Here is a 23,972-nt window from a genome sequence, read left to right on the forward strand (position 1 = left end):
AGGATTTTTAGCAGAGTCAGAAAGACAAAAACACAGTTCAAATCCTTGCTGTCTGAACAAACTTTGGAGAAACTTTTAACTGTGAAATCAGTTCAGCATGACAAGTGCTTTGAGCAAAAATTTACTTCAGAGTGTCTGAAGAGGGGTAAGTCAGCTACTGGTGTGTTTAACAACAATTAACTCGTAATGTGATCACTATGTTGAAGGATGAGAAGTCATGTTCCTACAGTTCAGGTATGTCCAGTATTTAGTATTCACATGTAAATTGTTGGAAAAAAAAAATATATATATATATATATAGGCCAAATAGAATTGTTAATGTATTGAATTATAATGAATTTGTACGTGTTCTGCCATCAGTGATGTGTTGTAATACGTCACGATTCGCTGCAAAATTTCTCCTGATTTTTCACTTTTGAAAGTTGGCATGTCTGTATACACATTACTGGAAGATGACAAAATTTGCAATATTGTGTGACGATGCAGTGAATGAACGAACAACTTACAAATTTTCTCACAATGTTTCATGAAATTCATAATCGTCATCATTTCCCTTTATCCAGCTGTAGCCGGGTAGGGGCAAATATGGTTCCTCTCCACTTCCTTCGGTCTTTCCACCACTCCTCCTCCAACACTGTGTCCCAGTCCAGGTTTCTTTCTATAATGCTGTGTTGGATGGTATCCTTCCATCTCAATCGTGGTCATCCACGGCCTCTCCTTCCTTGGATTTGCATTTCCATCACCTTTTTTCACATTCTGTTGTCGCTCATTCGCTTTATGTGCCCAAACCATCTTAGTCGGCTCTTCTCTATTTCATCATTCATTTTTTCCACTCCAATTTCTTCCCGGATTTTCTCATTCCTTACTTTGTCTCTTCTACTCTTCTGTATCATACTCCTTAAGAACTTCATTTCGGCTGCCTGTATTCGACTCTCATCCTTCTTTGTCATTGTCCAAGTTTCTGCTCCGTAAGTTATAGGTACGTAATACATCTTGTACATAGTATCCTTTGCTTCCGTTGGCACATCTTTGTCCCATAACGTGTTTCTTACACTATGATAGAAACAACTTCCAGCTTGAACCCTTTTACTAATCTCAGCATCCAGTCGAGCATCTCCATTAATTCACTCCCCAGGTATTTTAACGTTTCCACTACTTCCAGAGGCTTGTCTGCAAGTCTAATCTGACCTTTCCCTTTTTTTCTCCCCTCTAGTCATAACAAGAGTTTTACTCTTTTCTACACTTATTTTCAATCCACATTCTTCGATCTTCCCATTCACCACATTCAACTGTTCTTGAACCTTCCTGTCGTCTTCTCCCCAAATCACAATATCATCTACAAATAACATCATGTTCATTTCTCTTCCTCCATATGCTGCTTTTGCTGTTCTCATGATGTCATCCATTACTATTGTAAACAGGATTGGTGATAGAACACTTCCCTGTCTCAGCCTACTAGTTATTTTGAACCAACTTGTCCTGCCAACTTGTGTTTGCACGCAACTACAACATTCCTTATACAATGCCATGATCATTTTTATTAATCCCTGTCCAATTCCTTTTTGCACCAGACTGTCCCAAACTTTCGTCCTGGGGACACTGTCATATGCCTTTTCAATGTCAATGAATGTCATCACCATATCATTCCCGTACTCCCAATGCTTTTCCATTAGTTGTCTCATAATGAAAATGGGCTCTATTGTTGACCTTCCAGTTCTGAAACCAAACTGATTTTCCTGCATCTGATTCTCAACCCTCAACCTTATTCTACTTTCCAGTATCCTTTCCATTATCTTAGCAACATGGGATATTAGAGTAATTCTCCTGTAGTTCTTCAAAACTTTATCACCTTTCTTGAAAATTGGGATGATTATTCCTTTTTGCCAATCCCCTGGGACCTCCTTATTCTCCCAGACATTCCTGAGAACCCGATATGTCCACTGAGGCCTACAGATCCAGCTGCCTTTATCATCTCCACTGAAATTTTATCTATTCCAGCAGTTTTTCCATTCTTCATCTTTCTTACTGCCATTTCAATTTCATTCATTGTAATTTCTTTATCCATTTCTTCATCAAGTAATTGCCTTTCCTTGTCGTCCATTGAATGACTGTCATCCGTTCTTATGTTCAGCAGCTTCTGAAAATACTCTCTCCATCTATTTCTTATTCTTCTGGCTTTGTTAAAATTATGCCACCTTCATCCTTCACAAATCTGGTGTTTACTTGATCTCTCTTTTTGTTAAGATACCATACAGTAATTTCTTGCTGCCCTGCGTATCATCTCTTAATTTCTGTGTGAATAAGGCCCAGCTTTTCCTCTTTTCTTCCTCCACTACTTTCTTGGCCAAATTCTTTGCCTCCCCATATTTTCTTCTACTTTCTTCAGTCTTAGATGTTTTCCATGCTTTTCATGCCATTTTCTTTTCCTTCTCTTTAATCTTTACCCTATCATTCCACCAGTGTGTTTCTTTGTCTTTCACATTTCCTGATGTTCTACCACACACCTTTTCTGCACATCCAACCAGTGCTTCCTTAAATCTTTTCCATTCCTCTTCAACATTCCCCACCTCTGTCCTGGGTACCAAGGGTATTATTTCCCTTTGAAATTCTTCTTGTATGCTTTTCTCAACTTCCATACTTAAATTCTTTTCTCTCTTCTTAATTGGGGTTCATAAATGGTCCTTTAAATTCTCATTTATCCGGGAGGGCAATAAATGATTAAATTCCTATTTTTAGATATTACACTAGGGGCAGGGTGGGGTAAAAATTCAGAAGACAATCCACCGTACTTCTAAGGGCCGGTTCTACCAGCTGCTGGTAAAGTGGCTGGCAGCTGCCCGGGAGGTAAACTACCTGGGGGTGTAAATCAGCTGGTACTTTGCCTTGCGTGCAACCACCTCCGCGGAAGCGCTGGCTAGCTACCTGGAGCCAAATACCAATATGCAGAGTTGGCTAGACTGATTTTCAGCGACTTCTCGCTTTCAAGTGTGGTGCTATCTATCGTCAGATGTATGAAGCTCTTTTCGATTGTCCTATTTTCCTATGCGTGCATCTTGTGATTATCATCAAAAAGCCTAATAAGGGGAGTCTTAAAGAGTTATGGACAACGATTTTATGTCAAGCTTTCGTGATTTTAATCGATGAGCTTCATAGTCAATACCTAATTGGCATTAAAATCTCGAGATTCACATTTTCTTATGCCAGTTGAAAGGCACTGTTATAGAACTAAGCGGGGTGAATATCCATTCATAGGAAGAGGAATTCGGGGAATGGAATAGTTTCAAATTTCTTCGAAATCATTTACAAGAAGACTATGTAAACAACTGAAATGGATCTGCTACCTGGGCGACAGTCCTATATGCTATATTAATCGTAACATCACTTTCTATAGGTAGCGTGCTTCCTGGTAGATATAATATTGTGATTAAACATTTCAGTGAAATATATTAACAAAAGAACGTATGTAAAGAGGCATACAGATTAATGCAACGCTAATAATAATTTAAAAAAAGATTAGTCATAATGAAGACTCGAACCTGCAAACCTCGTATTATGAACTGAGCGCGTTAGCCATTACGTTACGAGAAAGCTTGGGTTGATAGCGGTACATAGGACTAAGTTATACCTGGTGTCTGAAAACTTTAAAAAGTAGAAATTTAAATCCCATTTGAAATTATTTCCAAATAGTTTTTGATTTTATATCCTTCTAGAGTTTCTTTATGAAAGCTTGACATATAAAATGTGTTCCCTACGCTATCAATGCGAGAGGCTGGTGTGACCGTTGCAACTCAAAGGAAGCATTAATGTTCAAAATCCTGCAATACAATATCAATCACTGTAACAGTATAATGTTTTTTCAATATACTAAGCTAATTTGAGTTGTATGTCACCAGAAATACAGCTAATAATATTCAGCTCTCAAAACTTGCCCGGCAGGTAGTCTTATCAGGCCCTCGAAGTGGCCGATAAATTACGCGCCGGGTAACGACGATTTATGCTGCCGATAGCGCTACCTGGGAGTGGTCGAACGGAAACATCCTTTTACGTGGAGGGCAAGTTACGCGCTACTTTACCAGTAGGTGGTAGAACTGGCCCTAAGTCTAATAGAACCCAATACACACACATTCACTTTCAAATCTACCTGTACCTGGGTAAGAATGAAAAAGTATTTCAAAATTACTATAACTAATAGAACTACAATTCTACTGAAGAAGATGGTTAAATCTTTTATATAGATGGACAGATAATATTCATAAAAGTGTACTCCTATTTAATGATGAAATTCGATTCCATTCTGTGGTCTGCTAAGTTCCTTGATTTAAAGTAAATGCCATCTTCTTGTAATGTATTGAATAGGTGGAAATAAACAAAAGATATTATCCTATATACAGTTTATGAAATTTTCAATACGGACGAAAAATGATTTTCATCACTTGTAATTTAGCCTTGTGCGATGACCAGCATATCATGTGATCTCGCACATTCTACTGAAGGGTTGGAAGAAAAATAAAGCATGATGACGAGTCAAGCTCGCCACAATACCTGGCTGAATAAAATTCAAGATCTGTCCCCACTAATATCTTGAAAATATCACATAACATAGGAAGGGCAATATAGTCGCTTATTCTTTATCGGTTTGCCTATAAACTTACCTAAAGACAATGCTATAGTCTTCACGGCATCAGTTTAACATTTACGAAGATCATCCTGATGTTAATGAGCAACACATCAAAAAATCAGAATCCATCAGTGTAGTGAAACAAAGTGCATCTCTGCAATTTACAGACTTTGGGTTATTGTTAAGTTAACTTTTGATTGCTTGTGCACAGGCAGCTGTTACGAAATGGGTTATGGCAGTGTGCTGTTGAATTTTCCTTAACAGGTAATTACTGATTCTGAAATTAACCACAAACTTTTGCTTGCATATGGAGATGTGTGCATGAGCACTAGTAATATGGGTGAAGGATGAAACATTTGTAAGGTGAAAACACAAAGCATTAAAGATCAGCCTTGTTTTTGTCACTCTCAGACTGCCTCCATTGAATGAAGTACGGAAAGAGTTGTCATTTAAGAAGTTGGGTGTCTCTATGGGTACAATGGATTCAAAATTGGCTGTAGAGCACTGCACAGCACAGGAAATGATTCCAATCTTAGGCTATCAGAAGTGTTTTCAACCACTGTGTCCTATGTTCATTGGATGAAGACCCCAAGATTCAGAGAAAAACATAGCTCCTTCAGATATTCTGAAATAGAGAAGTGACAGGTGATGAAAGTTGATTCCCATCATTGTGAACTGGAAACAAACATGCAGGACAGGAAAGCACCATCATTGATAAAAAGGAAAACTTAGACAGTGCACTCCACTGGGAAAGTATGGATACTGTCTTCTGGGTTGCCGAGGGGGCCATTCTGCTTTAATTTCTTGAAATGGGGGGAAAATAATAAATGCTTGCTGCGATCTTCTAGCACTTACGAAGCTGCATGCCATTTGTAGTGTTTTACTTTTGTATACAGTTTGTTTTGTTTTTGTATTTGTACTTCATAATATTCGAAGTTGCAAGCAAATATTGTAATCGGACAAACTTCTGTATATTTGCATTCAAGAGATAAATAAATCCTGACATGGCACTATCAGACTATGATTTTTCTCAGTTTTTGAAGGAACAGATGTGAAGCCAATGCTTCAGAGCAACATAGGACATGTAGAAAGCAGCAGATCGATACCTGGACTTTTGAAACAGGATTTCTTGCGAGAGTATTTTGAATCTTGCTAAATGTTGGGGAGGGGGGGGATGCAAAGAATGGAGTGAGGTAAAGTATGTTGAATAAGATGGCTTGTGTGTGTGTTTTTTTTTAATTAGTGAAATCCTGGTTAATGAAAAATTGTATTTTCAGTGCGACCATTGTATTTCTTATTTTAAAGTACTGAAAATGAACTAGTAGGATTATTCTGACAGAATGTTTGTAAAATGTGCAAAGTCTTGATTTAAATACACTTCTTTAGATTTCTAGAACACTGAACACTCACCAAAGTTCACTCTGCAGTGGAAATTATTCCTTATGGCAAAAGAATACACATCACAGAGTGTTCATAGCATTGAAAAAAGTGGTCACAAAACATTGAGAAAACATACAGTACTTCTCAGATCACGTAAGACACTTACAAGGGGGCATTCCCTACTCGTCACCACCGATTTCGTTCAAATTTATAGAACATGCAGGGTTTGGCTAGAAATGAAAGTACCCAAAATGGGAACTCCAGATGGCCAAGCGTGTAGAAAATAAAAATTAAAACTTCGACGTGGCTCTCGCACCGTATAAGCCACTTAAGTTAATGCACATGCCGAGCAGTATTTGGTGTAGCGGTAAGAGCTCGGACTAGTAATTCGATGGTCGTGGGTTCGGCTCCGCGTGTGGAGAATATTTTTCTCAATTATATATTATTTTGTTTTATTTATTTATATGTAAAAGGCATATAGGAAGTCATGTTTTTCATGACCGGGCGAGTTGGCCGTGTGGTTAGGAGCGCGCGGCTGTGAGCTTGCATCCGGGAGATAGTGGGTTCGAATCCCACTGTCGGCAGCCCTGAAGATGTTTTTCTGCGGTTTTCCATTATCACACCAGGCAAATGCTGGGGTTGTACCTTAATTAAGGCCACGTCCGCTTCCTTCCAACTCCTAGGCCTTTCCTATCCCAACGTTGCGAAGAGACGTATCTGTTTCGGTGCGATGCAAAGCCGCTAGCAAAAAGAAAAATATTAATGAGCACACAATTGTAGAAAATGTGGAGTTGCGAACTTTCCCGACGTGTTCAAACAGAAATTCATTTTTCTCCTTTATTGGCTATCTCCTCTCCTTGGGGAATGTGCCATAAACGTGAATAGTCGTTTTGCTGTAAGATTCATTTTCACCTGACAAGTGAAGGTTGCTCCTGGTGGATGTACACAAACAAGAGTCTTGGCGCATGTAGAAAAAAGTCTGACAAAAAATCCCAATTTTTACCTTTTCTATGCCTTTTGCATATAAATAAATAAATAAAATGAATTATTCACCTCTTTGCGTAATTGGAAAATGAATAACATAAAAGTTGACAGAAGAAACCAGTCTCCACACAGGGAGTCGAACCCACGACCATCTACTTACCAGTCCGAGCCCTAACCGCTACGCTAACAACTGCTCGGCGGGTGCACTAATGTAAGTGGCTTATACGGTGCGAAAGTCGCGTCAATATTTGTATTTTTATTTTCTATACGCTTGGCCATCTGGAGTTCCCACTTCGGGTACTTTCATGTCCAGCCAACCCCTGCATGTTCTATAAATTTGAGCGAAATCGGTGGTGACGAGTAGGGAATGCCTCCTTGTTATATGTGATCGGTGACAGATCATAAAATCCTTGTAATGCAAAGCTGTTAGTTAATATAGTGATTATAGCCATGGCACCTCCATGGAAGCCAAACCACTGGGTTATGACATGTCATTCAAAAAATTCCACTGTATTCACTATTTACAGCCTTGGTGAGAAGCCGATGGCTGCTAGTCGGCCATCACACCCCCTAGAATAGGTTTCTTTGGCCATGGGGGTGTTGTAATCCTGTTTTTCTCAGCAGCCAATTAGTAACCCATTCTTTTGCTTCTGTTTACTTTCAAGTATTGTATTTTTTCCTTATTATCTTCTGTTATCTTTTAATTTCACCTTACGGTATTGCCATGATGCCTCTTTCCCATTCTCATTCCATGATGAACTACGTAGCACTTCAACAATGTGCAGTCCTAAAAATTCCACCATTCTGATGGTTATCCCCCAGAATTTTTTGTTGCAGCCATGTGGTATGGAGTTGGAAGGGTGAGGTAGATAGTTGTTTAATGTTCAGTAAATATTAAAATTCCACTCTCCACTCTCCATTTTTGTACTTTGTAACAAAATGTGACTGTTTGAAAGCAGTGATTGCATGACAGAACTACTTGTGTTGTAATTATCACAAACAAGGTATGGTAATGTATGTTTACATTGTCTTTGACGGCTGTTTAATGATGCTTTCAGTGATTGCCTCTAGCTTGACAGGTAGGCCTGTAGGTTGATTCTGTTGAAGGCCCAGTTGTCTGCATCTTTTTCAAAATTGAAGCCTATAGTGTCCAGTCCTTCCAGTGAAATCAACAGCAGGTTGTTCAGTGTGTTCTTGCTTCATGCAATTACTCGAACAAGTTTTAATGCTCTTCAGTGTAGAAAATCCTCTTTCACATTAGTTGGCTCATAGGTGTGGTCAATCCAATAGCAGCTAGTGTTCCTAAATCAGCTCACAAGTTTGAACAAAATTCATTATAACTTGCTTTAGGCTTAACTTAATGTAGGACTGTCCCTGAAATATTTTTGGTTCAGCAGATAATTGTAGTTTCAGAATTTATGACTGGTGGACTTCCATGCATAGAGTACAAATCTAGAAGCATCTCAGAAATCTTATTTCTGTACTGTAAAATCTTGAAAAGCTGGGAATGATAGGCATATCTGGAAATATCTCTTCTAGATGTTCAATAAGTTTATTAATGAATTGATCCAATCATATACTAATTGTTGCACCATTTGAATGCTGTTCATGGAGATCTGACAGTCTCCAGTAATGTAAATGTTGGAATCAAAATTTCTCACCAGAATTGTATTTCATGTACATTTTGCAGAGTTTTGTGGCTACCAAGATTGGCCCAACTTCAGTTAAATTGACATCTTGCTTTTGTCAAGCTCTAGGCAAGTTTGATAAAGTGAGGTAAGATGTGTGAAAGCATTATAACAGTAAATTAAGGTTTTCAAAGGTGGACCATAGAAAACCTCAATTTACCTGTAATCCCACTTCAATACAGAACACAAAATTTATAACTATTAGTAAAGCATTATAAGTGCAGCTAAGAACTCAGATATACTCTTATTTTTGCTAGTGGTTAGGTGACCCTTGACAGTGGTATAGTAGAATAGTGATGTAAAGAGCCTTGGGACCATAAAGCAAAAATCTGACCTAAACCTAGATGGCTCCTGTCTTCAGTTAATGGAACTAAGGAACAAAAGTTGATAGTTTTCTCAAGAGGAAGTCCCTCATGAACCTGTGATTAGGGGTCCTGGTTCCAGGTGTCAGGCCCATTGTATGTTAACAGATCTATCCGTTTCAATATCTTGGGTGTAATATACTGCAGTTAAATATTTACAATATCCACGGATAAACATTTTGCGGATGTGGATAACCATTCGTGGATGCGGGTGCGGATGCAGATATTTTGTATACCCACGCAGGGCTCTATGTATGGAATGCATTTACGCCTACTTTATTTTGCTGCAAGAAGAGTGCTTATGAGGTACTAAATAGCCCATTTACGTCTAGTTACGATATTACTGAACTGGAGTTATCCAATGAATATCATATGTTCTTCATTTAAGATGTGTGAGCAACCAAGTGCATAAATCAAGTTATGTTTGGACATTTTAATCCAGTAATGACCTTCCAAGTTATGTCTTAAGTTTAATTTTGTTTGTACTCCTTAAAATGAGTTAAAAGGAAGAATTTACTCAACATAAAATACTCTTGAGATTGTTGCGTGTAAATGCGTAGACTATAGAGTTCGACATGCCTTTCAGAATAAATTCCCAATTTACAGGTAAGGCGATTTGGAGAGATAAGGGTAGACTATTTAAAAAAATATTACCCTTAGTTATTATTTTTACCTGCTGGGCTGAGTGGCTCAAATGGTTGAGGCGCTGGCCTTCTGCCCGCAACTTTGCAGGTTTATCAGCCTCGTGTTGGTAGATTCACTGGTGCGTAAAAACTCCTGCAGGACAAAATTCTGCCACTGAGTTTCCAAAAACTGTCAAAAGTAGTTAGTGGAATGTAAAAACAATAACATTGAACTATTATTATTAATACCTTTTCAGTTTGTTTATTTGGAAAATTACAAATATTAAAAACCTAACAAAATTAACTGTGAGACCACTACTTTTATATAAATCTTTTGGTGGTTACAAGTTGTGCCTGATTCAGTTGGTTTGGCAGCAGCAGTTTTCAGATTTTTGTAGAAATGTTCATACATATTCCGAATGAATTATGTGCACATAAAGACAGCATTCCTTTTCCAAAGCTACTGGCAACAGACCCTGTATAAGCATTATTAAGTTCCAAAGTGCGAATTAATTCCCGCCTTTCTTGTCGTTTCTGGTTGAACTTCAACATTCCTCCTCTGATTGGAGGCTTTAGCTGTTGCTGGTGATAACTACCTCTCTGGCATATTAACATGAGTTGTCCTGCTGAACAGATGAATGTATACCTACCTTGTAATTGAGTTTAACAAGCAGCCATGTTCCTTGCTAAATCAACCTTCAGTTTGCCTCTTGAATTCATTTTGCAATCAGTAAATGACTACATAAAATAATCGCCATAACATTTTAGTCGGTGTTCTACGTTGCAGTGGTAACAATTCCAGTCTGTAGTGTATGTCAACTTCAGTAACAAGAAATTTTTCTCCCGAGCTGCTAAGGTGAGAACTATAATAAAATGATAATCGCTCAGGTCACAAAGCAGTGAGGATGGAAACTTGGCTTGTCATTGTGGACAGATGCTCAAATTCGGTGGCATCCTTATCATGCAGTGTTGAGTAAATGAGTTAAATTCTTCCGTAAGATGATCGTAATTTCACTTTTACAGAACTGGTTATAGAAAACTCCATTTAAGAACATATCTTAAATTACGGTGTTCTTTATTGGAACAAAATAAATAAGTTATGATGTTCTTAAATACTTAATTAACAAGTACTATATTGCGAATTAGGGTGGAATAAATTTCCAGTTATAGAGATAATTTTTTAAAACATAAGCAAATCTCAGAATTCCAAAAATGTCTTATGATCTTAGCTGGAAGGGTCACTATATTTTACTTTATCCTTCAGCTGTGATGTCCTTTTGCTCATTAGCTTCTCTTTCAATTGCAGCACTTATTCTAAACATTGAGTTTCTTTGAGACTACCGCAGAGTTATGAGAAGCCCTGTAGTAACACTAGCCATTTTAAATGTGATTTGAGGGCTGTTCAGTACACTTTGTATCCCTGTAAAACTAGGAATTTTGGGAGAAGAAAGGTAGTTTCCTTAAGTTATCACTGTATTTTACCAATCTGTCACCATATCTCTGAAAACTGTACAAGCAGTCAGCGAGATGTAGAATCAATAACATATTTGTCCCAACTGCCTTGAGCTAAAGATGGAACCATTGTCAGATTATCTTCATATTACTGCATATTGACAGGACCATAAAAATATACAGTCCAAATATGTGGTTCATATTTCTTTTTAAAAATATAATATTCCAAACACATTTGAAGCAAATTGTTTGAAGATAAGACTGCAAGCGTTGGGTGGTGTGAATAAAAATGAGTTAGAGAGTGTGTGCTCACTGAGTGCCTGTGTGTGTCCCTGCCGATGAGCTTTCACTCCTTATTCACAGTAAATAAATATGAAGAGCGGAAGCATAGCGTACACTAGTATCTGGAGCAGCCACTCAAGTGTCACTGATCAAGGTCGTGCATGTCCCATGTATATAACACTTTGATGACTTCCTGATAGTTCAGTGCTCAACATGCCAGAAGACAGTGTGGAATTCCAGTCCGCTTTTATCTCCATTTTAAACAAACATACAATTCTGTTTCCAAAGTCAGTTACTGGATAAGCACAAGAAAATAAGTGCAATAAACACACTTCAGTGTAAACTACTTGCTAAATTTAACTTAAATATTTCTGTCCAACAATGTTGGTAAAAAATTACAATCAACAAAAAAAGACTAAAATATGAAGTAGAAATAAAGCATACTGGAAACAAACCCATATCGTTAAAATAATGGGAGAAGCGGCTGATGAATCTGATGCAGGGGGAGAATAACCCTTTCATCAGCTGTGTGATAGGTAGGAAATTGTAGCCTGAATATTACGACATTCATAAATTGAGATAGTTCATGGTGTGGGTTACTGTAGTCGCGTCCTAGTTCGTGAACCATGGGCAGCATCTGAGTAGCCTAGTAAGTGGTCCTGAGTTGGGATACCAGTTGCTACAGAATGGGAGTGGGCATCTGGGACATATGAGTTATGGCCCTCCTTGTGCTCAGGCGGCTAGGACTGTACAATCCACCGTGGTCCCTAACCTGTTTGAAGAGAGATTCTCACTTGGACTATGTGTAGGTAGGATAGTATCCTGCTTCACAAATTTACAGAACTCGGAACATTTTAAGCAAGCCTCAGACCTATGGGAGTAATGGAGTCCCACTCCCATTTGACAGGCGAGGGACTCCATGGAAACAACTTGGCGTACGAAACTGAATTCGATGGGGAGTTATCAGTATTAATGGGGCTTATGGGAGAAAGTAGAACTGGCTGAGTCAGCAAAGAGGGTGCATATGGATGTGCTAGGGGTACGTGATATTTGGGTAAGGGGAGGTAATGAGGAAGAGATAGATTGTTAAATGACACTTGACAGGTGTGAAAAAGGGAATGGCAGAGTATGGGGTAGGACTGTTCATAAGGAATACTATTGCATGCAACATAGTTTCTGTTAGGGACGTAAATGAGCGAATGATGTGGGTAGATTTGGCAGTTGGAGGAATTAGGATGAGAATTGTGTATTCACCATGTGAGGGTGGAGATGAGAATGAAGATGACAAGTTTTATGAATCATTGAGTGTCAGCATAGTCAGGGTCAACAGCAAGGATAGGATAGTGCTAATGGGCAATTTCAAAGCAGGAGTTGGAAGTAGAACTGAAGGATACAAAGGGTGATTGTTAAATAAAGGAAGATATGGAAGTTAATAGGATTGGGACGAGTTTGCTGGACTTCAGTGCTAGTATGTGTTTAGCAGTTACAAATACATTCTTCAAGCATAAGGATATTCACTGCTACACATGGGAGGGTACGGGTACCAGACCCATAATAGACTATATCTTAACAGACTTTGAATTCAGGAAATCATTTAGGAATGTACGGGTTTTCTGGGGGTTTCTCCATGATACAGACCTCTTTCTAATCTGTAGTGTACTAAGTATCTCTAGGCCTAGGATAGAGAAAGTGAAATCTCTTCGGAAACGAATAAGGGTAGAAAATCTCCAGGTCGAGGAAATTAGACAGAAGTACACAGATATGATTAGCGAAAGGTTCCGAACAGTGGACAGTAAGCAGATTCGGGATATAGTACGAGGGATGCTGTAATGGGAACAGCAAGGGGGATGCCTAGGAACAGCCCTATATAAAGATGGGAAAAAGCAAACATCTTGGTGGAACGATGAAGTGAGAGCAGCTTGTAAACGTGGAAAGGCTAGGTTAAGCAGCGGGGGAAACCTTTCTGGACAGTAATAAAGAATCCTAGGAAGGGAGGGAACAAGGAAATGGACAGTGTTTTGGGTAATTCAGGTGAACTCATAATAGATCCCAGGGAATTCCTGGACAGGTAGAGGGAATATTTCGAAAAATCTTAATGTAAATGGAAATCTTCCTGGTGGTGTCGCGAACAAGCGAGCTCATGGGGAGGAGGAAACTGTTGGTGAAATTAAGCTTCAGGAAGTGGAAAGGGTGGTAAATGAAATTTGTCATAAAGCAGTATGGATAGATGAAATTAGACCTGAAGTGAAGTATAATGGGAAGGCAGGGGTGAAATGGGTTTATAGAGTAGTAAGATTAGCATGGAGTGTTTGTAAGGTAACTTCAGATTGGACAAAGGCAGTAATTGTACCTATTTATAAGCAAGGGAACAGGAAGGATTGAAACATCTGTTGAGGTATCTCATTGATTAGTACTGTTGCATGAGATGGGTCCTAGGTAGTGTTGGCTTCTTAGGAGCCGGTACAGAGAAAGGTACTTGCAGTGCGAAATAATAGATGTTCTGTTTCTAAGGCTAGCTTTATTCAATTGATATGATGCATAGAAAACTTTATTTCGCATGTGAAGCCAAATTAATTGTATTTCCTTTTTGTTGTAATAATTATTATTGCACTGTAGAAAATTCTCAAATGTTCATAGCAAACGAAAGTCAAAAGAATCACTTTTCATACAATAAATGTTGCTTCAAAAGAGTCTTTGAAAATTAAATATCAGATAAAACTTAATGTTTTCTTCAAGAAGTTAACACTTGAAACCTACAGTCTCTAAGAAAATGCCTACAGTCTTTCTAAGATTGTCACTCGGAAAAAAAAAAATCACTGGAAATTAACTCATATCACCTGAATTATTATTTAAGCAGGAACTGGTGAAATTTAGTACAGCAAACAGTATTGATGTGCTCCGTTGATGTGTTGTACCATCGCCCACGAAGTACCACGTTCAGTCCGTCGTACCATGTATGATCTCCCACGTCATACCATGCACCATCTCCCACGCCTATCATCTCTCACGTCATATCTCGTTCAGGTTGATATGATAATGGCAACACTGTCAAGATTTGTGTCATGTGTTAAATTGTATTGACACTAAAAAGTTCAATTGACGGATTAATTTATAAGAGTGTTGAACTAGCGCGATACTACTTATTTGGGAAGTCGGTAAAATAGCACATTTACACTTCATGTCACAGTCGATCATTTAAAGTTGAAATTAGAAGTATAGTTCTAAGTATACTTGACGAGCAAAGAATTCACTTTGAAATGAAAGCACAATTTGAAGTTTCGAAACAGTCCACGATTCAAAATTCTATCTTTATAACACAGTTCAAAGCATAGTTCATTCTATTTACACAGTTCACAGTACAACTCATTCTATTTACACAAAAAATAATGCCAGTCTCTCTGGGTTCACGGTATTTCATTGAAAATGAATTTAAAGATTAAAGTGAAAGTTCCATTCTCTAACCACACACGAACATGTTTGAATGTTCTTAGTTGTTGACCGCACCACTATTAAGCAAATATTTGTTAATTTCGTTCAACTGAGTTGATATTTCCTTAATTTACGGAAAAATAACCTTAAGATTTACTGTATCGTTTTGTATTACTGTTAACAAATAAGACAACATCCGATAAATTTAATCACCGAAAATGTTAAACTCAAGAATTTTTCTAATTCCTGAGTATCATTGATACAAATTTTACAAGTCTCGAATGGCACTGGTCGAATGTTAGTCACATTATCACATGCGGTAAATTTTATAAGTCCAGAGTTATCACTCTCTAAAGTTTAGTTCACATACAGGCTGAAAATTTTGTTCCAAGTTAATCTCGACACACGCTGGATGTTTTCAAAGTATCGACGCACTGTTGAAAAATTTTATAAGCCCAGCAAATAGTACAACATTACGAAGGACGGTTCCAGGTTCGCAACCCGTACAGTGTCAACACGACACACTGTCGCAGTTGAGTTACAATGCATAACTGATTCTACGTCCTTGAACGCTCTCTTTTATATGCACAGTCGAGGTCACTGCTGTTTCCTCACAGAAAAATGTGTTCTTTCCAGTACAATATTTTGGTAACCTGTGGGTCTATTGGCTTGAAATTTTAACACGATTACATCCAGGTATTGGGCTTTACGGTGATATGCTTCATTGCTTTATATACCAGTGGGTTTCCGAGATATAGAAAGGTTTCTGCAATGTCTCCGATGATAGCTAGTAGACTACACGTGGCGATTATGTCTCATTTGCAAGTAATCAGCTTCATTTTCTGTATCAAAATCTAATCACTGAGATTTACAGTATTAAAATTCTTCCACCGTTTTGATACTTTTTTATTTGCCTTTTAGCAAATTTTTATTTTTCAACAGTACATGTTTCATTCCTACTTAGGAACATCCTCAGCTGTTATTGAAGCTTAGGTGAATTGCTAAGATTTTAAACATGTTAATTTGCAGGTACATTGATTCTCTTAAAGACTACTAAAATACCAATTAAATTAAATGATATTAAAAACAATGTAGGGGTTAGTGTGTTAATGATATGAGAACGGATGATTACATAGTTGGTCAGCTTAAAATCTGTCTTATTCTTTTGAATAGTTGTTAAAAAAAATTTCATTTTGTTACATTAAAAATGTCTGTTTGCGGTTAAAAAGTTTTTAAAAATGTTTGTCTTCGTGACACTGTTCAAATTGTTGAATGTTTCAGCAATCAGCTTCAAAGTTCCACATTAGACTCAATCAAAGGCACTTTATACAAACTCATAATATATAACAACTTACCTGGAAGGAACGGAAAAGAAACATTCAACAATTTGAACAGTCACGAAGACAAACATTTTTAAAATTTTTTTAACTGCAAACAGACATTTTTAATGTAACAAAATGAAAAATTTTTTAACAACTATTCAAATGAATAGACATAGTTTTTATGCTGACCAACTATGTAATCATCCATTCTCATATCATTAACACACTAACCCCTACATTGTTTTTAATATCATTTAATTTAATTGGTATTTTAGTAGTTTTTAAGAGAATCAATGTACCTGCAAATTAACTTGTTTAAAATCTTAGCAATTCACCTAAGCATTAATAACAGCTGAGGATGTTCCTAAGTAGGAACGAAACATGTACTGTTGAGAAATAAAAATTTACTAAAAGGCAAATAAAAAAGTATCAAAACGGTGGAAGAATTTTAATATTGTAAATCTCAGTGATTAGGTCTCAGCCGATGACTTAACCTCTCACTCGCTCTGAGCTGCCATGCCGCCTCGTTAGCTTGCACACTGTGATCAGCTGTTCCGTGCCGTCCTGTTGCAAATACTTGGCAACATAATGAACTATGTTCCAGGGAAAAAAAATACGCCCTTAGGCATTCCTGGTACAGTACGAAAGTCGACCAAATATAAACAGGATTTTTGTTTCTGAACATCAACAGTTGGTAGAACTGGCTTCGTGCTTCTGCTGTACTTAAATTGGATAGTGAGGAGTGGGGAGAGCGTGCTGTTAGATTTTCCTCGCCGTTTCGTCAGTAAAGCTCACGATGTGGGAGCAACAGGTGCACCCCTACACTGTGCAACGCATGATTATAAAATTTGCTCGTGAAGTAGTTGCAGCGGCGGAAATTTGCCAGAGATTGACTGCACAGGTCGGTGATCAAACACTGTCAAGGACGCGTGTTTGCCTGGAGTAAAAAGTTCACTGAAGGTCGAGAACATGTGGAGAATCGGCAACACTCCCTGTCGTTGGACCAGCATTACAGACTAACATTCGTGCGGTTAAAGACATTATTGACGACGATCGAAGGGCCGAGAGTGTCAGAAATTGGAGATCATGTCTGAATCAGTTATGGGAGCTGTCAAGCAATCGCAATCTACAGTTCCGTAAAGTGTGTTCCAGATGGGTCCCTTGCCTTTTGACAGAAACCTGAAGTTGAGACATTTGGAGGTCTGTCAGAGATTTACAGCAAGGTTTGCGGAAGGTGATGCATTTTTGAATCAGATCATCACTTGCGACAAAACATGAGTCCACCACAGGCGCGGCTCCATAATACGATCTGCAGAGCTGCAGAACCACCACAATGAAAGATATACAGTAATGTAATAAATAGCGATTAGCGATCCCATACTTCATGTTGTGTGTATATCGAGTCAAAGATCGATACCCACACAGCTGCTGGTTATCTGGCAACCCTGTTTAGATCTGTGAACGACAGTATATTTGGAGAGCACACTTAACTACAGCTTTCTTCCGGTAGGTGGCTAAGAGTCGCACATAAGGTTCTGTATGAACTGCACGCCTTGCAGTATGTCTAGCCTATTCCCGCGACCATAGAGTTAGTAAATAATACACTTGACAGCGCCACCATCCGTAAGAGAATTGCTGCAGCGAGTGAGCCTGTTGAAATCTCAGCTGTTTGGGAAAAGCTCCCTCCATTGTACTCACCAGTGTAAATAGAGAACTTTTGAACTTTTAAAACTGTGAATATTGATATGGTTTAAAATTCTTACATGTCAACATTCTCACATACTACAGTAGAGTTGTGATGCTTCTGTTCAGTACAAAGAAAGCCCAAAAAGTTTAAATACAGGATAAATGCGTGATAAGAGGGGATGGTTGTGATTAAGTAACACAAAATCAATTTACTGTCCATGTTAAGTCTTCAAACAACGTACCTTATGATTGGGGTATGCATATTTTTCTATCTTTTGTGTAAATGACCAGGACTTCAGCAAAATTCTATCCAACGACCGAAAACATTCTCTCTCGTACGAAGCGAATGAGCGAGTTTTTAGGCTTACAAGTTATCTTGACTATGTTTCTCCGTAATGGTAGTGAATTCTTCCGAGTTAGGTAGTCATGAAAATGAAAACAAACGCTAGTACCATCAGATGTTTCCCCTCCATTAAGAAAGCCGGCTGCCAAAGATTATGCAGGTCTCGGAACCTTTGTAAATGTGTGTCGATAAGTCAACTTTTTTCGATAAGCGGAGGGGGAGCTGTATTTTTTGTACATTTTAATATTAATTTTTTTGTACAAGTTGGTTATTTATATTCGGTACATTTTCGAGAACTTCACACTGATGGGACATGGAGAAAAGAGTTTCCGCGGGATTGGAGGACGTATTCACATGAGCTCAGCTGACACTTCCTGTATACAATACGAATTTAGATTTGTCTACTACACTTACTGCAATGGACTGGGCGTCACAGAGCAGAAACACAAACATTATTCAGTACGAGCCGCCACTGGTCCACCACTACACTCCCGAATCCAAAGAAACTAGTAACGAGTGGCGGAGGCAAGGGGAGGCAGAGCTAGTGAAAGCCAAGACTCGACTGTTGGCTGGCAAGGTTCATGCAACAGGGGTTTTTTTCTTTTCTTTTTTTTTTTCGATCAGCGAGGCATTTTGCTGATTAATCTTTTTGCCTGAGCGACGCACAATCAGTGCTGCTTACTACTGCGAGCTGTTGAACAAGACGAGGGTTGCATATCACCGCAAAAGACAAGACCAACAGATTTGACAGGCCATTCTCCTCCACGACAATGCGCGGCCCCATACTGAAGCTCTGTCTCCAAGCTACAGGAAATGCACTGGACTACACTTCATCGTCCTCCTTACAGCCCAGACTTATCACCGTGCGATTTTCATTTGATCGGACCACCTAAAGAAGCTCTAGGTGGGTAACAATTTGAAGATGACGAGACTGTGGAAGACTTCGTGCGCAACTGGCTGGTGTCACGGTCCTGTTCTTTTTACGATGAGGGCATCAAAAAGCAGCCCGTACCCTGGGACTAATACATTTCCTAAGCAGAAAACTATGTGGAAATGTAGATTTTAATTGCCTTGTGTTCCTCTATAAATTTAAATAAAAATACAATCCCGTTTATATTTTATTCCCCCTTGTATACCAGGCAAAGTATTCACTGGCATCTTGGAAGGGAGGGTGTGATCAGTGGTTGAGAGGAAGTTGGATGGAAACCAGTGTGGTTTGAGAACACAGAGGGGCTGTCAGTATCAGATTTTCAGTATGCGCCAGGTAATTGAAAAATGCTAAGACAGGAACGGACAGTTTTCGTTTTGTAGATCTAGAGAAAGCCCCTATAGCAGGGTACAGGGGTAAAATATGTTCACCATACTGGGGACTATGGGATTAAGAGTAGATTATTAAAATCAAAGGCATTTGCCAAAAGCCGGCAGTCTTATATCTTGGAACTTGAAAATAGGTGCGGCAAGTATGGTATGAAAATTAGCCTTTCGAAGACTAAATTGATAGGAAAATATTTAAAATTTATTTCCACCTATTCAATACAATGTAAGATGTTGACATTTAAGTCAAAACATTTTTCAAATGCGAGACATGTTTCGCCTCTTACTGTGAGGCATCCTCAGTCACTAATCAAAACCTTATTACTTTTGTCAGACAACATTTCAAACATTCTACAGCTATTATAAAAATGTTCATAAAACAAGTAACCAGACTAAATTGATGTCGGTAGGTAAGAAATTCAACAGGCTTGAATGTCATATTGGTGATACAAACATTGAACTGGTAGATAATTTGAAGTATTTGGGATGTGTGTACTGCCACGATGGTAATGAGATTGAATCAAGGTGTAGTAAAGCTAATGCAGTGAGCTCACAGCTGCTATCAACAGTATTCTGTAAGAAGGAAGTTGGATTCTGGACGAAACTATCTTTAAATCTGTCCGTTTTCAGACCAACTTTGCTTTACGGGAGTGAAGGCTGGGTGGAGTCAGGATCTTATTCATTAGTTAGAAGTAACAGATATGAAAGTAGCAAGAATGTTTGCTGTTGCAGATGGGAACAATGGTGGGAGGGTAGTTGGAATGAGGGGATAAAGGCTAAGTTACGAATGAACTCGATGGATGAAGCTGTACGCACGTACCGGCTTCTGTGGTGGGGTCATGTGAGGCAAATGGGAGACGATAGATTACTTATGAGAATAATGGACTCTGTTATGGAGGGTTAAAAGTACAATGTAAACCGTAATAATAATAATAATAATAATAATAATAATAATAATAATTATTATTATTATTATTATTATTATTATTATTATTATTTACTTTCACAATACATCGGAGAATTTGCAATGGTATAGAGGGAGACCAAGACAACGATGGTTAGACTGTTCCTAACAATTTAAAGATAAGGGGTATAGAACTAAATGAGGCCACAGCACTAGTTGCAATTGGAGGATTGTGGCAACGTTTAGTAAATTCAGAGGCTTGCAGACTGAACGCTGAAAGTCATAACGGTCTATAATGATGTATGTAATAAATTGAGGAAAATGAATTATGAAGAAAGTAGTATATTGACAATGGAATGCATTTTTAGGGAACCGCATCTGCAGGCGTTATCATCCTTTTGACCCCCAACATAGGCGTCATAACCCTGCAAACATCTAAGTTGCTCTAAATTCAGGAGTCGTGGACAGTCAGGTCGTGATACATCTACACTGGATGAACTATTCCTTTCCATTGCAAGTGGCCTGTACATTACTGCTATGGTCGCCTTTTATGTAAATGTACTCATTCTCATGAACATGTGGGTTCTTAATTTATACAAGAGTAGAGTCTACGGCTCCAACTGCTTAAGAGAAACTGAAACATTCTTGCCACTTAGCCTGTGCTTCCTACATGTAAGAAACATTTTAAAAATTTTATCTAATAATCAGCTTTAATTTCTGCAGAAATGATTTTGACACAGTGCTCAGAGATGTGTTCACAAACTCCAATCTGAAACCCAAGGTCACAAAGATAACAAAAGAAAATTCCAATTTTTTCTTAGTTTGTTAGTCCATGACCTCTTGTTTCTTTGGAGTGCCCAAGCAAATGCTCCGCTAACCATTCAGCATGCTCCTTACGGGACCTATATAACGCTTTGTAATCAAGTTGAAATGATTCTCTGTGAAGTTTATGTAATTTTCTTTTCCGATTAACCACCACCATAAACTCTGCCATGCTATTGAACTTGACTTATCATTTGGGGTCACCTACTGAATTACCTAAAGGAAACATCAGTAGGCACTTACTGGAAAGAGTGCCTGCTTTATGTTTATTCACTAGAAATTTGGAGCGCACACTCTGCTACTTGAGCAACTAGAGTATGTGCTCAAGGTCACAGGTCTGTTGTGAGTGACTGGTGCTGACTGGCGGTTGTTATTCACATCATTGCGGGTGCCTGCTCTAAATTTGCGAGTAAAGATTGTATGCTAATTTTTATTCACACCACCCATTGTCCTGTCTCTCCTCAGCACTGCTCATTTTGTTAGCAGATGGTCGTCGAAATAGTTACTGGCCTAAATTTTTATTGTATATTACATTGCTGAGAAATGTAAATAGTTTTCATGCTACTTATTACTCCAGGATGATTTTATAGCAAATCTCTGGCAAGGGATTTTGAGCAGTTGTCACAAATGGTTGGCTTTACGTTTTAACATTATTCTTATGACTTTAAACACATTGAGCTGAAGATTATATATTAACTATGAGACTGTCATATGTCTTATGACGGTAACCACCTTTATTAAGCTGGAGATTATTGAATTACAATAGAAGTCCGGTATGGCGAGTACAGCCTATAAAGGGAACAGTGTTATGACAGTTTTTATTTATTTCCTTTGAAAATTAATATTTTTAATTGTGTATTATCCTTCGCTTACAGTCAGTCCTATCGCTGACACATCCGTTATTACGAGCGATTAAGTGTGAACGATTTTTTCCATTGCCGATATTTATGCACCCCAGCAATTATATTGCATGCAGTCATCTTCGGTGTAGTTTCCTTGCTATGTCCACTAGTGAGCATGCTCTTTGACATTCGAATGTGATGTCGGAGTCGATTACTAATACCCATGGATTGCTGTTCCGTAAAGAAAAATCAAAATGAAAGAAAACATGTTTTTGTAATAAATGCTTCAGTGTATCCGCTTGCAGTTTTAAACTCGTTGAAAACAAAGGCTGAAATAAACTCGCTTAATTTTAATGCTATTTACTGTAATTAAGAATGGGATACACCTCAAGATAATGTGGCAGAGTGCAACATTGGTTTCAGAGGTTTATGTTTTCTCGCGGCTGGTTAGATTTTGGAAAAGCTGTTATAGTATAAATTTATAGCTAGAAGATTATCATTTCTGTACTGGTGCTTGAAATGTTTTCATAGTGCATATGCGGTTAGGTTAGGCGACTTTGTTTGAGTAAAAAACAAACATTTGCACATAATGAGATTATCTTTGGAATAGTTTCCTCCCTACGTGCAGTTGTGAACTCTCGCCATGACTTCTGAAGGTGATGTCTGAGTCTATTAGTAATACCAGTCTACTGCTGTTCCGTAGAGAAAATTTTTATGAAAGTGGTTATAACATGTTTTTCTAATAAATGCATAAATAATATGGCCAATAGCAGTTGTTAACTCTTTAGAAATAAAGGCTGAAGTAAATGATTGCTTAATTGTGATGTTATATGCTGAAATGAAGTAGGAATGTGATATACCTGAAGATATGGCAGAGTGAATCACTGATTTTAAAGGATAGTTTATATTTTCTTGCAAGTGGTTAAATTTGTTTCCATGTGAATTCATAATGAGGTGGTTATCGTTTCTCTGTCGGTGCTTGAAATATTTTTTCATTATACATATTTTACGGTTAAGTTAGGTTAGGTGTCACTGTTTCTTAGTAAGAAAACTGAAACGTTTGCCACAGAAGCTTCTGGAGTAATAATATATAATTTTTTTAGAATGAAATTTAACACACAGTTGACACTTTCATGTAGTATCGCATTTCTATTGTGGATATAATCTGCAAAAACGCAAGTTTTGAACAAACTGATTGCCATTTCATACTTATTTTAATGTGTATGGGGTTTTTCTGGCTTTTGTTAGAAATTGGATATAACAATCCGTTCTATTGAGTAAATTTTTCGTCGTTATGATTTATCTCCATTAAGGATTTCTAATGTATTTGAGAGTGAGAGATTGTTGCGTGCATGAGCTTAAGAAAGCTAAGAAACTAAGTAGTTCTAGATATTTTACATATATTTGAGTATTCTGTATGGATTACTGGTTCATAAGTCCTACTGAATGTTATGATATCGTATTACAGATTCCCTGTAAGCCAATTTTTTCGAATAACGAAATATAAAGACGGAAAGATAACAGCTGACCGTGTGGCTGATGATGAAACCGGCGAGACACCTGAACTTACAGAGGATATGGAATTCACATTTTGTCTATCTGCCCCAATCCCTCTGGACTTGATACCAGCTGAATATTCAACTCCAGAAATGTTGGGCAACGGCTGGAAAGATGGTGTAGAACTGGACTCTGATGATGATGTGGAAGTAAATTTGCAAGAGGATGTCACGAATGCTACTTCTGACAAGGTACTGTGGCCTCTCATTAATGTTGCAGTACTGTGAGAAATCTGAGTGGTAGTACTCCTAGTTCCACACTTCTGGCTGAGATGTGGTTTTTTAGAGACTCTATTGAAGGTGGGATATTTTTCCAATATTTGATTGTAATGTCTCCTTTGCTAGGAAGTGAATTCTTTTCTGGG

The 23,972-nt window shown here is 38.1% G+C and overlaps 1 protein-coding gene across 1 annotated transcript in view; it reads left to right on the top strand.

Annotated features, from left to right (window-relative positions):
* LOC136863392 (uncharacterized) overlaps nucleotides 1-23,972 on the top strand; it is a 92,387-nt gene that overhangs the window by 34,302 nt on the left and 34,113 nt on the right. Inside the window, exon 3 of the mRNA XM_067139800.2 lies at nucleotides 23,520-23,799. Coding sequence (XP_066995901.2) covers nucleotides 23,520-23,799 — 280 coding nt within the window. The remainder of the gene's footprint in view (nucleotides 1-23,519; nucleotides 23,800-23,972) is intronic.

The sequence above is a fragment of the Anabrus simplex genome, chromosome 2 (assembly GCF_040414725.1).
Source record: "Anabrus simplex isolate iqAnaSimp1 chromosome 2, ASM4041472v1, whole genome shotgun sequence".
Classification (NCBI taxonomy): domain Eukaryota; kingdom Metazoa; phylum Arthropoda; class Insecta; order Orthoptera; family Tettigoniidae; genus Anabrus; species Anabrus simplex.